The 14,112-nt window shown below is 37.4% G+C and overlaps 1 protein-coding gene across 1 annotated transcript in view; it reads right to left on the bottom strand.

The window, feature by feature from the left end:
- The window catches only part of LOC121321118 (von Willebrand factor A domain-containing protein 3B-like), a 94,808-nt gene that overhangs the window by 21,436 nt on the left and 59,260 nt on the right, over positions 1-14,112 (bottom strand). Inside the window, exon 34 of the mRNA XM_041260021.1 lies at positions 7,512-7,609. Within this exon, the coding sequence (XP_041115955.1) occupies positions 7,512-7,609 (98 nt within the window). The remainder of the gene's footprint in view (positions 1-7,511; positions 7,610-14,112) is intronic.

Genomic DNA, 14,112 nt, shown 5'->3' on the forward strand with positions numbered 1-14,112 from the left:
TGCAGGTGCTTTTGGTATCTGTTAATTAGGACACATGCAATTATAATTCTCCAATACAGTCCCGTATGCCAGTATGAAAGGAAATACTGAACCCTTGCAAACAATGAGAGGTGCACCTCAACAAATGAGATGGTAAAGAAATGAGAGCAGCCTCTCTCTCTGTTTCCAATGAAACAATGCCATTGATTCATGAAAGACAAAGGGGAGGATGATTCAATTAGTTCTTCAATAGAATGCTTTTTTAATTACAATCCCCGCTGGATTTTTTTTTTACAAACTCTTAAAGGTGTATTCATCAAGTTGTTTTGAAGCTTTTGAAGCTGTTTGAAGCTGAGAGTGAAGCTACATTAAAACACTGAGAGAGTGAAGCTACATTAAAACACTGAGAGAGTGAAGCTACATTAAAACACTGAGAGTGAAGCTACATTAAAACACTGAGAGAGCGAAGCTACATTAAAACACTGAGAGAGTGAAGCTACATTAAAACACTGAGAGTGAAGCTACATTAAAACACTGAGAGTGAAGCTACATTAAAACACTGAGAGAGTGAAGCTACATTAAAACACTGAGAGAGTGAAGCTACATTAAAACACTGTGAGAGTGAAGCTACATTAAAACACTGTGAGAGTGAAGCTACATTAAAACACTGTGAGAGTGAAGCTACATTAAAACACTGAGAGTGAAGCTACATTAAAACACTGTGAGAGTGAAGCTACATTAAAACACTGTGAGAGTGAAGCTACATTAAAACACTGAGAGAGTGAAGCTACATTAAAACACTGTGAGAGTGAAGCTACATTAAAACACTGTGAGAGTGAAGCTACATTAAAACACTGTGAGAGTGAAGCTACATTAAAACACTGAGAGAGTGAAGCTACATTAAAACACTGTGAGAGTGAAGCTACATTTAAACACTGTGAGAGTGAAGCTACATTAAAACACTGTGAGAGTGAAGCTACATTAAAACACTGTGAGAGTGAAGCTACATTAAAACACTGTGAGAGTGAAGCTACATTAAAACACTGTGAGAGTGAAGCTACATTAAAACACTGTGAGAGTGAAGCTACATTAAAACACTGTGAGAGTGAAGCTACATTAAAACACTGTGAGAGTGAAGCTACATTAAAACACTGTGAGAGTGAAGCTACATTAAAACACTGTGAGAGTGAAGCTACATTAAAACACTGTGAGAGTGAAGCTACATTAAAACACTGTGAGAGTGAAGCTACATTAAAACACTGTGAGAGTGAAGCTACATTAAAACACTGTGAGAGTGAAGCTACATTAAAACACTGTGAGAGTGAAGCTACATTAAAACACTGTGAGAGTGAAGCTACATTAAAACACTGAGAGAGTGAAGCTACATTAAAACACTGAGAGAGTGAAGCTACATTTAAACACTGTGAGAGTGAAGCTACATTAAAACACTGAGAGAGTGAAGCTACATTAAAACACTGAGAGAGTGAAGCTACATTAAAACACTGAGAGAGTGAAGCTACATTAAAACACTGAGAGTGAAGCTACATTAAAACACTGAGAGAGTGAAGCTACATTAAAACACTGAGAGTGAAGCTACATTAAAACACTGAGAGAGTGAAGCTACATTAAAACACTGAGAGAGTGAAGCTACATTAAAACACTGTGAGAGTGAAGCTACATTAAAACACTGTGAGAGTGAAGCTACATTAAAACACTGTGAGAGTGAAGCTACAGCTACATTAAAACACTGTGAGAGTGAAGCTACATTAAAACACTGTGAGCTACATTAAAACACAGAGAGAGTGAAGCTACATTAAAACACTGTGAGAGTGAAGCTACATACATTAAAACACTGTGAGAGTGAAGCTACATTAAAACACTGTGAGAGTGAAGCTACATTAAAACACTGTGAGAGTGAAGCTACATTAAAACACTGTGAGAGTGAAGCTACATTAAAACACTGTGAGAGTGAAGCTACATTAAAACACTGTGAGAGTGAAGCTACATTAAAACACTGTGAGAGTGAAGCTACATTAAAACACTGTGAGAGTGAAGCTACATTAAAACACTGTGAGAGTGAAGCTACATTAAAACACTGTGAGAGTGAAGCTACATTAAAACACTGTGAGAGTGAAGCTACATTAAAACACTGAGAGAGTGAAGCTACATTAAAACACATTAAAACACTGAGAGTGAAGCTACATTAAAACACTGTGAGAGTGAAGCTACATTAAAACACTGTGAGAGTGAAGCTACATTAAAACACTGTGAGAGTGAAGCTACATTAAAACACTGTGAGAGTGAAGCATTAAAACACAGCTACATTAAAACACTGTGAGAGTGAAGCTACATTAAAACACTGTGAGAGTGAAGCTACATTAAAACACTGTGAGAGTGAAGCTACATTAAAACACTGTGAGAGTGAAGCTACATTAAAACACTGTGAGAGTGAAGCTACATTAAAACACTGAGAGTGAAGCTACATTAAACCACTGTGAGAGTGAAGCTACATTAAAACACTGTGAGAGTGAAGCTACATTAAAACACTGAGAGAGTGAAGCTACATTAAAACACTGAGAGAGTGAAGCTACATTAAAACACTGAGAGAGTGAAGCTACATTAAAACACTGAGAGAGTGAAGCTACATTAAAACACTGTGAGAGTGAAGCTACATTAAAACACTGTGAGAGTGAAGCTACATTAAAACACTGAGAGAGTGAAGCTACATTAAAACACTGAGAGAGTGAAGCTACATTAAAACACTGTGAGAGTGAAGCTACATTAAAACACTGAGAGTGAAGCTACATTAAAACACTGTGAGAGTGAAGCTACATTAAAACACTGTGAGAGTGAAGCTACATTAAAACACTGTGAGAGTGAAGCTACATTAAAACACTGAGAGTGAAGCTACATTAAAACACTGTGAGAGTGAAGCTACATTAAAACACTGAGAGTGAAGCTACATTAAAACACTGCGAGAGTGAAGCTACATTAAAACACTGTGAGAGTGAAGCTACATTAAAACACTGTGAGAGTGAAGCTACATTAAAACACTGTGAGAGTGAAGCTACATTAAAACACTGTGAGAGTGAAGCTACATTAAAACACTGTGAGAGTGAAGCTACATTAAAACACTGTGAGAGTGAAGCTACATTAAAACACTGTGAGAGTGAAGCTACATTAAAACACTGTGAGAGTGAAGCTACATTTAAACACTGAGAGTGAAGCTACATTAAAACACTGTGAGAGTGAAGCTACATTAAAACACTGTGAGAGTGAAGCTACATTAAAACACTGTGAGAGTGAAGCTACATTAAAACACTGAGAGAGTGAAGCTACATTAAAACACTGTGAGAGTGAAGCTACATTAAAACACTGTGAGAGTGAAGCTACATTAAAACACTGTGAGAGTGAAGCTACATTAAAACACTGAGAGAGTGAAGCTACATTAAAACACTGTGAGAGTGAAGCTACATTAAAACACTGAGAGAGTGAAGCTACATTAAAACACTGTGAGAGTGAAGCTACATTAAAACACTGAGAGAGTGAAGCTACATTAAAACACTGTGGTGAAGCTACATTAAAACACTGTGAGAGTGAAGCTACATTAAAACACTGTGAGAGTGAAGCTACATTAAAACACTGTGAGAGTGAAGCTACATTAAAACACTGTGAGAGTGAAGCTACATTAAAACACTGTGAGAGTGAAGCTACATTAAAACACTGTGAGAGTGAAGCTACATTAAAACACTGAGAGTGAAGCTACATTAAAACACTGTGAGAGTGAAGCTACATTAAAACACTGTGAGAGTGAAGCTACATTAAAACACTGTGAGAGTGAAGCTACATTAAAACACTGTGAGAGTGAAGCTACATTAAAACACTGTGAGAGTGAAGCTACATTAAAACACTGTGAGAGTGAAGCTACATTGAGAAAACACTGTGAGAGTGAAGCTACATTAAAACACTGTGAGAGTGAAGCTACATTAAAACACTGTGAGAGTGAAGCTACATTAAAACACTGTGAGAGTGAAGCTACATTAAAACACTGAGAGAGTGAAGCTACATTAAAACACTGTGAGAGTGAAGCTACATTAAAACACTGAGAGTGAAGCTACATTAAAACACTGTGAGAGTGAAGCTACATTAAAACACTGTGAGAGTGAAGCTACATTAAAACACTGAGAGAGTGAAGCTACATTAAAACACTGAGAGTGAAGCTACATTAAAACACTGAGAGAGTGAAGCTACATTAAAACACTGAGAGTGAAGCTACATTAAAACACTGTGAGAGTGAAGCTACATTAAAACACAAGAGTGAAGCTACATTAAAACACTGTGAGAGTGAAGCTACATTAAAACACTGTGAGAGTGAAGCTACATTAAAACACTGAGAGAGTGAAGCTACATTAAAACAGTGAAGAGAGAGTGAAGCTACATTAAAACACTGAGAGAGTGAAGCTACATTAAAACACTGTGAGAGTGAAGCTACATTAAAACACTGTGAGAGTGAAGCTACATTAAAACACTGAGAGTGAAGCTACATTAAAACACTGTGAGAGTGAAGCTACATTAAAACACTGTGAGAGTGAAGCTACATTAAAACACTGTGAGAGTGAAGCTACATTAAAACACTGAGAGTGAAGCTACATTAAAACACTGTGAGAGTGAAGCTACATTAAAACACTGTGAGAGTGAAGCTACATTAAAACACTGTGAGAGTGAAGCTACATTTAAACACTGTGAGAGTGAAGCTACATTTAAACACTGTGAGAGTGAAGCTACATTTAAACACTGTGAGAGTGAAGCTACATTTAAACACTGTGAGAGTGAAGCTACATTAAAACACTGTGAGAGTGAAGCTACATTAAAACACTGTGAGAGTGAAGCTACATTAAAACACTGTGAGAGTAAACACTGTGAGAGTGAAGCTACATTAAAACACTGTGAGAGTGAAGCTACATTAAAACACTGAGAGAGTGAAGCTACATTAAAACACTGTGAGAGTGAAGCTACATTAAAACACTGAGAGAGTGAAGCTACATTAAAACACTGTGAGAGTGAAGCTACATTAAAACACTGTGAGAGTGAAGCTACATTAAAACACTGAGAGAGTGAAGCTACATTAAAACACTGTGAGAGTGAAGCTACATTAAAACACTGTGAGAGTGAAGCTACATTAAAACACTGAGAGAGTGAAGCTACATTAAAACACTGTGAGAGTGAAGCTACATTAAAACACTGTGAGATTGAAGCTACATTAAAATAAAGTGAAGCTACATTAAAACACTGAGATTGAAGCTCCATTAAAATACTGAGAAAGTGAAGCTCCATTAAAACACTGTGAGAGTGAAGCTACATTAAAACACTGTGAGAGTGAAGCTAAAACACTGAGAGAGTGAAGCTACATTAAAATACTGAGAGAGTGAAGCTCCATTAAAACACTGTGAGAGTGAAGCTACATTAAAACACTGTGAGAGTGAAGCTACATTTAAAACACTGAGAGTGAAGCTACATTAAAACACTGTGAGAGTGAAGCTACATTAAAACACTGAGAGTGAAGCTACATTAAAACACTGTGAGAGTGGATTGTATGCAGCATCATTTTAATGTATTCAGAATCATTTTAATACTGTATCCAGCATCATTTTAATATGCACAACTGCAGCCTTCTGGTAATGTATTCAAATTCTGTTTCATGCATTATTATTATTTTCTTAGCTTGTTCTGCAGATGTCTCATTGATGCTTTCTCTGTGGGTCCTTCAGTGTGGCTAAAAGAATGATAATGTTGTTTCCACAAAGCATTTAAATGGCAATGGGAAATGCATGTGGTATTATCCTTTATAAGCAGTTTGGGTGCAGGATGCCATATGTTCACATTCAGGTGAGAGGAAAGCTGGAGTGAAGCCAGTAAGATGCTGAGCATATAGAAAAGAACAGGAATCTCAGTCCCTGAAGGAACCACACCTAAACAGCAGCATCACAACAAGCTGCAACAGAGCCTATATAAGAGAGAACTGCAGATGTCTGCAAAAGACCTAAGGACTTGCCTGTATTTAGCTCCATCCATTTTGCCATCTACCCTGACAAGCTTCCCAGTCCCTGCCGATGAAAAGCATCCCCATAGCATGATGCTGCCACCACCATGCTTCACAGTAGGGATGGTGTTACCTGGGTGTTGTGCTGTGTTGGGTTTGCACCAGACATTATGCTTTGCATTTAGGCCAAATAGTTCAATTTTTGTTTCATTGGACCACAGAATCTTTTGCCACATCTTTTCAGACTCCCACATGCCTTTTTGCAAATTCCATTCTTCAGAAATGGCTTTCTTTTTCCATACAAGCCAGATTTGTGGAGTATCTCAGCTACTGTTGACACATGGACATTTTCTCCTATCCCAGCCATGGAACGCTGTAGGTCTTTTAGAGTTGTCATTGGCCTCTTGGTGGCTTCTCTGACCAATGCCCTTCTTGCCCGGCTGCTCAGTTTGGGAGGATGGCCTGCTCAAGCAGATTCTGGATGGTTCCTTATACCTTCCACATCTTAATGATCGACTTGACTGTGCTCCAAGGGATATTCAATGCCTTTGAAATCTTTTTATACCCCTTTCCTGATCTGTGCCTTTCCACAACTTTATCCCAGAGTTGTTTTGAAAGCTCCTTGGTCTTCATGGTAGTATCTTTGCTTTGAATGCACTACCCAAATGTGGGACCTTACAGAGACAGGTGTAATCATGTGAACCACTTTTATTGCACACAGACAGACTTTTACTGCACACAGAAGGCAACTGGTTGCACCTGAGCTTGTTTAGGAGTGCCACAGCAAAGGGGGTGAATACTTATCTAATGAAGACTTGTCAGGTTTTATTTTTAATTGATTCGTTTTTTCCCCCCCCCCCCCCCCCCCCCCCCCCATTTTTTTCACACACTGAAAGTGTTGAGTGGGTTGTGTAAATCAAAGAAAAAAAATCCCATTTAAGTGCATCAAGATTTCAGGTTGTAACACAGCAAACTGTGAAAACGTCCAAGGGGGTGAATACTTCCTATAGGTACTGTATATAAGGTGTCGCAATTCTATACCTCTCAGTCCTAAAATTAAGCATATTAAGTATTAAGTATAGATTGCTGGTAATAAGGACATGACTCTCACACTGTGTGATGCTGGTCTATTTCTGATTGGTATATTGATATATTGTTGTCTGATCTTAATCATCTCATAATAATGCCAGAATAATGCCATAGCTGAAATCTGATATGTTGTGGCAGAATACCATTTGATGAATGTTGAATCACTGTTTACCATACGTGTTCTATATTAATTTAAATTACATATATACTATATCAAAATGGAATAATTGCTAAAGAAAATAAGAACTAATTATCATATTAGTAAAAATCCAACAGTCATGCATTTGCAGCTTATAAAAAAAATCTTATTTCCTGTCTTCGTTTATTACATAATATCCCTACAGTTTTAACTGCGAACATTAATCCTTTATATTGTTGTTATTCTTCACCAGGTAATACTTACATTGTGTGAGAGATCATCTGGCATTCTCTTATGTAACGGCAGGCCAGGGCATACCTTGTCTGGCTAGTTTTAACAATCCCGCTGCGCAGCAAAACCTCCTGGAACAGCAGAACATGTCATTGAACATGGATTTCATCAATGGATTACTATTAATAACTAACAAGGATTTCATCTATGAATTACTATAAATAACTAACAAGGATTTCATCAATTAATTACTATTAATAACTAACAAGGATTTCATCAATGAATTACTATTAATAACTAACAAGGATTTCATCAATGGATTACTATTAATAACTAACATGGATTTCATCAATGAATTACTATTAATAACTAACAAGGATTTCATCAATGAATTACTATTAATAACTAACAAGGATTTCATCAATGAATTACTATTAATAACTAACAAGGATTTCATCAATGAATTACTATTAATAACTAACAAGGATTTCATCAATTAATTACTATTAATAACTAACATGGATTTCATCAATGGATTACTATTAATAACTAACAAGGATTTCATCAATGAATTACTATTAATAACTAACAAGGATTTCATCAATGAATTACTATTAATAACTAACAAGGATTTCATCAATGAATTACTATTAATAACTAACAAGGATTTCATCAATTAATTACTATTAATAACTAACAAGGATTTCATCAATGAATTACTATTAATAACTAACATGGATTTCATCAATGAATTACTATTAATAACTAACAAGGATTTCATCAATGAATTACTATTAATAACTAACAAGGATTTCATCAATTAATTACTATTAATAACTAACAAGGATTTCATCAATGAATTACTATTAATAACTAACAAGGATTTCATCAATGAATTACTATTAATAACTAACAAGGATTTCATCAATGAATTACTATTAATAACTAACAAGGATTTCATCAATTAATTACTATTAATAACTAACAAGGATTTCATCAATGAATTACTATTAATAACTAACATGGATTTATTAAAAACTAACATGGATTTCATCAATGGATTATCAAAAGCACCCTAAACATCAGGTCCAGGAGTTTGGCAATAGCTGTCCAGATGATAAAGACTAGCTCGGAGATAAACTCACATGAACACTATGTTTTGGTTTGTGTTGTTCCTACACAGACACATTGTAATGTTAAAAGTAAAATGGTAAGTTTGTTTATATTATTGATTGATGGCACTGGTAAGCTTCTAACTTCCTTAGAATTTGAAAGTGCCTCAATAAATACGTCCTGTGTTAACTGTTATTCAGTAGTACTGTTTGTGTATCTTACAATGTGACAGGGGGCAACTCAATTTTAGCCTTTTATTTTAATGCAGACTTTAATGCAGATTTTTTAGTTTTTTTTTTATCTGAGAATTTGGGAGGAGGGGGGGTTATTGTATAAAACTAGGATCCTTGTTAATAACTAACGGACAGTTCTATAAAATAAAAGACTATTTTTTTTTTTTAATATAGGGAAATTATTCATATTCTAATGTTGTACTGAAGATAAAAACACATTTCTGAACATTCTGAACCCTTTCAGACAAAAGCTGGGTGAGGGGATTTCATTGGGTTTCAAATGCAGTGCAAGAAGAGCAGCTGAACCCAGCTGAACAGCAAAACCATAATGAGAAAGAAAGCCTCCAATTAAAGAATGTCTGTTTATTACTATACTTTTCCCTATAGAGCAATCCTTTTTATTTTGAACATGCATTTTCAGTCATGTTTTTCAAAGAGCTTTCCTAGCATTGGAAGATGATTACCCAACACATAATTGCTCGCAGGTCTTCCCAGCGACAGCGAGTGGAAGCGACAGCGAGTGGGAGAAGTACAGGCGTGGAAAAGTACAGAGCAGTTTCGAAGCAGAAAGGAGAAATTGCATCTTGAATTGCTTTAATCAGAAAACAGAGGACATTGGGGAAACACAGCAGCAGCTCAAAGTCAAACAGCCGCGTGTGTTTTTCTGATAACAAACAAGCTGAAACTCGGAGCAGCTGATTCAAATTCAGCGCCGTTTTGAGACACGGGCGAGGGGAGGAGCCGACAGCACAGCAGAACAACGCAGTTAAACGAGGCAGTCTTCCCAGCGACAGCGAGTGGAAGCGACAGCGAGTGGGAGAAGTACAGGCGTGGAAAAGTACAGAGCAGTTTCGAAGCAGTTTGAAAGCAGGTTGACGGCTGCAGAAGAAACTAAACTTAAAAAAAAAAAAAAAAAAACCCTCAACATGGTCTTCAAGCCAGTAATCTGTGACACCTGCTTGATGTGGGAAATCCGAGAAAACCCAGCGGAGCTAAACCAAGTGTGCGTAAAGTGCCGCGCGATCCAGGATTTGCATAAACTAGTAAGTATGCTAGAAATGGAGCTGGAGGAAGTGAGACAGCAACAGGATCTTGAGGAACTGGCACACCCACAATTCATGGAAGTCTGCATCACCCCTAACAGACTGAAAGCCACCAGGGAGATAGAAGGTCAGAACAGCTGGGTTCAGGTAGGCAGAAGCAGGGAAAAAAAGAAACTTCGTCAAACACAACCACCAGAAATCAAAACAACCAACAGATTTGAGTCACTTCAGAATTGTGATGAGCAGAACCAACAACAAGAGAATGAAAGGAACAACATCCAGGACCCCATTGACAGTGGTGACCAGACAGCAAAAAGAAGGGAGGTCATGATTGTTGGGGACTCCATATTGAGAAACACAGCAAGTTCAGTTCGCAGTTTGGACCCCCTTACTACAACAGTGTGCTGCCTTCCGGGAGCCTCGGTCAAGCACATCACTGAAAACGTGGACAGGCTCCTAGAACGAACAGGAGACGACCCGGTAGTAGTCGTCCACATCGGTACAAACAACATTGGAAGAGACAGACCAAAATCCCTGCAAAATAAATTCAGAGAGCTAGGAAGGAAATTAAAAGAGAAAACCAAAACTGTGGTATTTTCTGGTATACTACCCGCACCTTGCAAAGGACCATATGGACAGCTGGAAATAATTAATCAAAACGCATGGCTGAAGACGTGGTGCACACGGGAAGGCTTCACCTATCTTGATCATTGGACCACATTCTACAACGAGGACTATCTGTATAGACGGGATGGACCGCATTTAAATAACAAGGGAACTAGTCTACTCGGAGAAAAGATCCTCGAGCAGGTTCGGAAGCATTTAAACTAGAAAGGAAGGGGGGAGAAATCAACAAAAAAACAGAAGGGAGACCGCATCAAAACAAGAACAACAACTCAGGTAAGACAACCATTAAATGTATTTATCTAAATGCTAGAAGTATCAGAAACAAAATTCTAGAACTTGAAGCTACTGCACTAACAGGTAACTATGATGTGATAGGTGTTACAGAAACGTGGTTATCTGAGAGTGATGGGGACGAATATAATATTTGTGGGTATACACTGTATAGGAAAGACAGGCAGGACAGAAGAGGAGGAGGGGTAGCGCTATACATAAGAAACAGTCTTGAAGCCCAGGTGTTAAACCTGGACAAAGAAAATAAAACCGAATCAATATGGGTCAGAATAACAGACAAAAATTCAAAGGGCATAATAATAGGAGCATGCTATAGACCGCCAGATTCAGACGGTGAGCACAATAATCTGTTATACAATGACATTAGAAATGTGTGTAGCAAAGGAGAAGCCATACTAATGGGGGATTTCAACTTCCCCCAAATAAAATGGGAAAACCCGGTGGGTAGCACGAAGGATGAAATAGAAATGGTGGAAATGACAAATGACTGCTTCCTAACACAATTTGTGAAGTAGAGGGGAGGCATGCCTTGATTTAGTCTTTTCAAATAACGAAGATAGAATAACTAAAACAGAGGTCAGAGAACCACTGGCAAACTCAGACCATAACATGGTCTCATTTGAAGTGTTTTTTAAATCCCCAAAAGTAAAGACTAAAGTTAAGGTTTACAATTTTAGAAAAGCAAACTATGAAGGTATGAAACAGAGACTAACAGAAGTAGATTGGAGTAAAATAGAGAAAACACCCACAGAAGAAGGATGGTTGTTCTTCAAAAATGTAGTACTAGAGGCGCAAAACAATTACATCCCTAAAGTAGACAAATCTAAATGTAAAACTAAATTGCCAAAATGGTTTAATAGATCAATTAAAAAAAATATTCAGCGAAAAAAGGCACTTTACAGAGCATTAAAAAAGGACCAAAAAGAAAGTACGCAGAAAGAGTACACGGAACTGCAAATGCAAGTCAAAAAGGAAGTTAGAAAGGCCAAGAGAGAAATAGAAATGAACATTGCTAAGGGAGCTAAAACCAATTCCAAAATGTTTTTCCAATATTACAACAGCAAGAGAACATTCAAAGAGGAGATTAAATGTTTAAGAGATACAAATGGCAAAATCGTAGAGGAAGAAAAAAAAATAGCAAATATGTTAAATGATTACTTTTCACAAGTTTTTACAAAGGAAGATACTGACAACATGCCCCACATGTCATCCAGTTCCTATCCAGTTTTAAATAACTTTAGCATAACTGAGGCAGAAGTGTTAAAGGGACTAGGAGCTCTTAAAATAAACAAATCCCCTGGGCCGGATGAGATCCTCCCAGTAGTACTCAAAGAAATGAAAGAAGTTATTTACAAACCGCTAACCAAGATCATGCAGCAGTCTCTTGACACAGGGGTGGTACCGACAGACTGGAAAATTGCAAACGTAATACCGATCCACAAAAAGGGAAACAAAACTGAACCAGGTAACTACAGACCAGTAAGCCTGACTTCTATTATATGCAAACTTATGGAAACTATAATAAGAAACCAAAATGGAAAATTACCTATATGGTAACAGGGTACTGGGAGACAGTCAACATGGTTTTAGGAAAGGGAGATCGTGCCTAACTAACTTGCTTGATTTTTTTGAGGATGCAACATCGATAATGGATAATTGCAAAGCATATGACATGGTTTATTTAGATTTCCAGAAAGCTTTTGACAAAGTCCCGCACAAAAGATTAATTCTCAAACTGAACGCAGTTGGGATTCAAGGAAACACATGTACATGGATTAGGGAGTGGTTAACATGTAGAAAACAGAAAGTACTGATTAGAGGAAAAACCTCAGAATGGAGTGTGGTAACCAGCGGTGTACCACAGGGATCAGTATTAGGTCCTCTGCTATTCCTAATCTACATTAATGATTTAGATTCTGGTATAGTAAGCAAACTTGTTAAATTTGCAGACGACACAAAAGTAGGAGGAGTGGCAAACACTGTTGCAGCAGCAAAGGTCATTCAAAATGATCTAGACAAGATTCAGAACTGGGCAGACACATGGCAAATGACATTTAATAGAGAAAAGTGTAAGGTACTGCACGCAGGAAATAAAAATGTACATTATAAATATCATATGGGAGATATTGAAATTGGAGAAGGAATCTATGAAAAAGACCTAGGAGTTTTTGTTGACTCAGAAATGTCTTCATCTAGGCAATGTGGGGAAGCTATAAAAAAGGCTAACAAGATGCTCGGATACATTGTGAAAAGTGTTGAATTTAAATCAAGGGAAGTAATGTTAAAACTGTACAATGCACTAGTAAGACCTCATCTTGAATATTGTGTGCAGTTCTGGTCACCTCGCTATAAAAAAGATATTGCTGCTCTAGAAAGAGTGCAAAGAAGAGCGACCAGAATTATTCCGGGCTTAAAAGGCATGTCATATGCAGACAGGCTAAAAGAATTGAATCTTTTCAGTCTTGAACAAAGAAGACTACGTGGCGACCTAATTCAAGCATTCAAAATTCTAAAAGGTATTGACAGTGTCGACCCAAGGGACTTTTTCAGCCTGAAAAAAGAAACAAGGACCAGGGGTCACAAATGGAGTTTAGAAAAAGGGGCATTCAGAACAGAAAATAGGAGACACTTTTTTACACAGAGAATTGTGAGGGTCTGGAATCAACTCCCCAGTAATGTTGTTGAAGCTGACACCCTGGGATCCTTCAAGAAGCTGCTTGATGAGATTTTGGGATCAATAAGCTACTAACAACCAAACGAGCAAGATGGGCCGAATGGCCTCCTCTCGTTTGTAAACTTTCTTATGTTCTTATGTTCTCAATAACTGCATGATTTTCACAGTAACTGAATGCTTTGCTTCAGAATCTGTAAGACACGAGGAGCTTAGCAGATCCCCTTGTTGCAGAGAACACAGTTACAGGCAAATCTGTTTGCCTGTGTGCCAATAACGTAAACTATTAAAATACAATACCATGCATCTCTACAAGCTCCTGTTCCAGATTTGTAACCTTTAAATCACTAACGTGTCATTTGTAATATACAGTACGTCTGATCTATATAATAGTAGGTATCTCTTTTTTTAGAACAAGTGTGCAGTTTGAAACCGATGGCAGCCATTTCGGAGAACCAATCATTGTGTTTTTTCTAAAGATTACCTCAATATGATAACCCTGAGCCCCCTTCATTTATGAGTGGTTTAGACTCACAAGAAACTGCTGAAGCACAAAGAAAACAATCTGCCAGTTTGAATGAGAAAGTAATGACACGATGCTTGGAGAGAGGTCTGCTCTTTTTAGTTCTTTATTTTCAATTCAGTAAACTGGACCT

Source organism: Polyodon spathula, chromosome 9, assembly GCF_017654505.1.
Source record: "Polyodon spathula isolate WHYD16114869_AA chromosome 9, ASM1765450v1, whole genome shotgun sequence".
Taxonomy (NCBI): Eukaryota; Metazoa; Chordata; class Actinopteri; order Acipenseriformes; family Polyodontidae; genus Polyodon; species Polyodon spathula.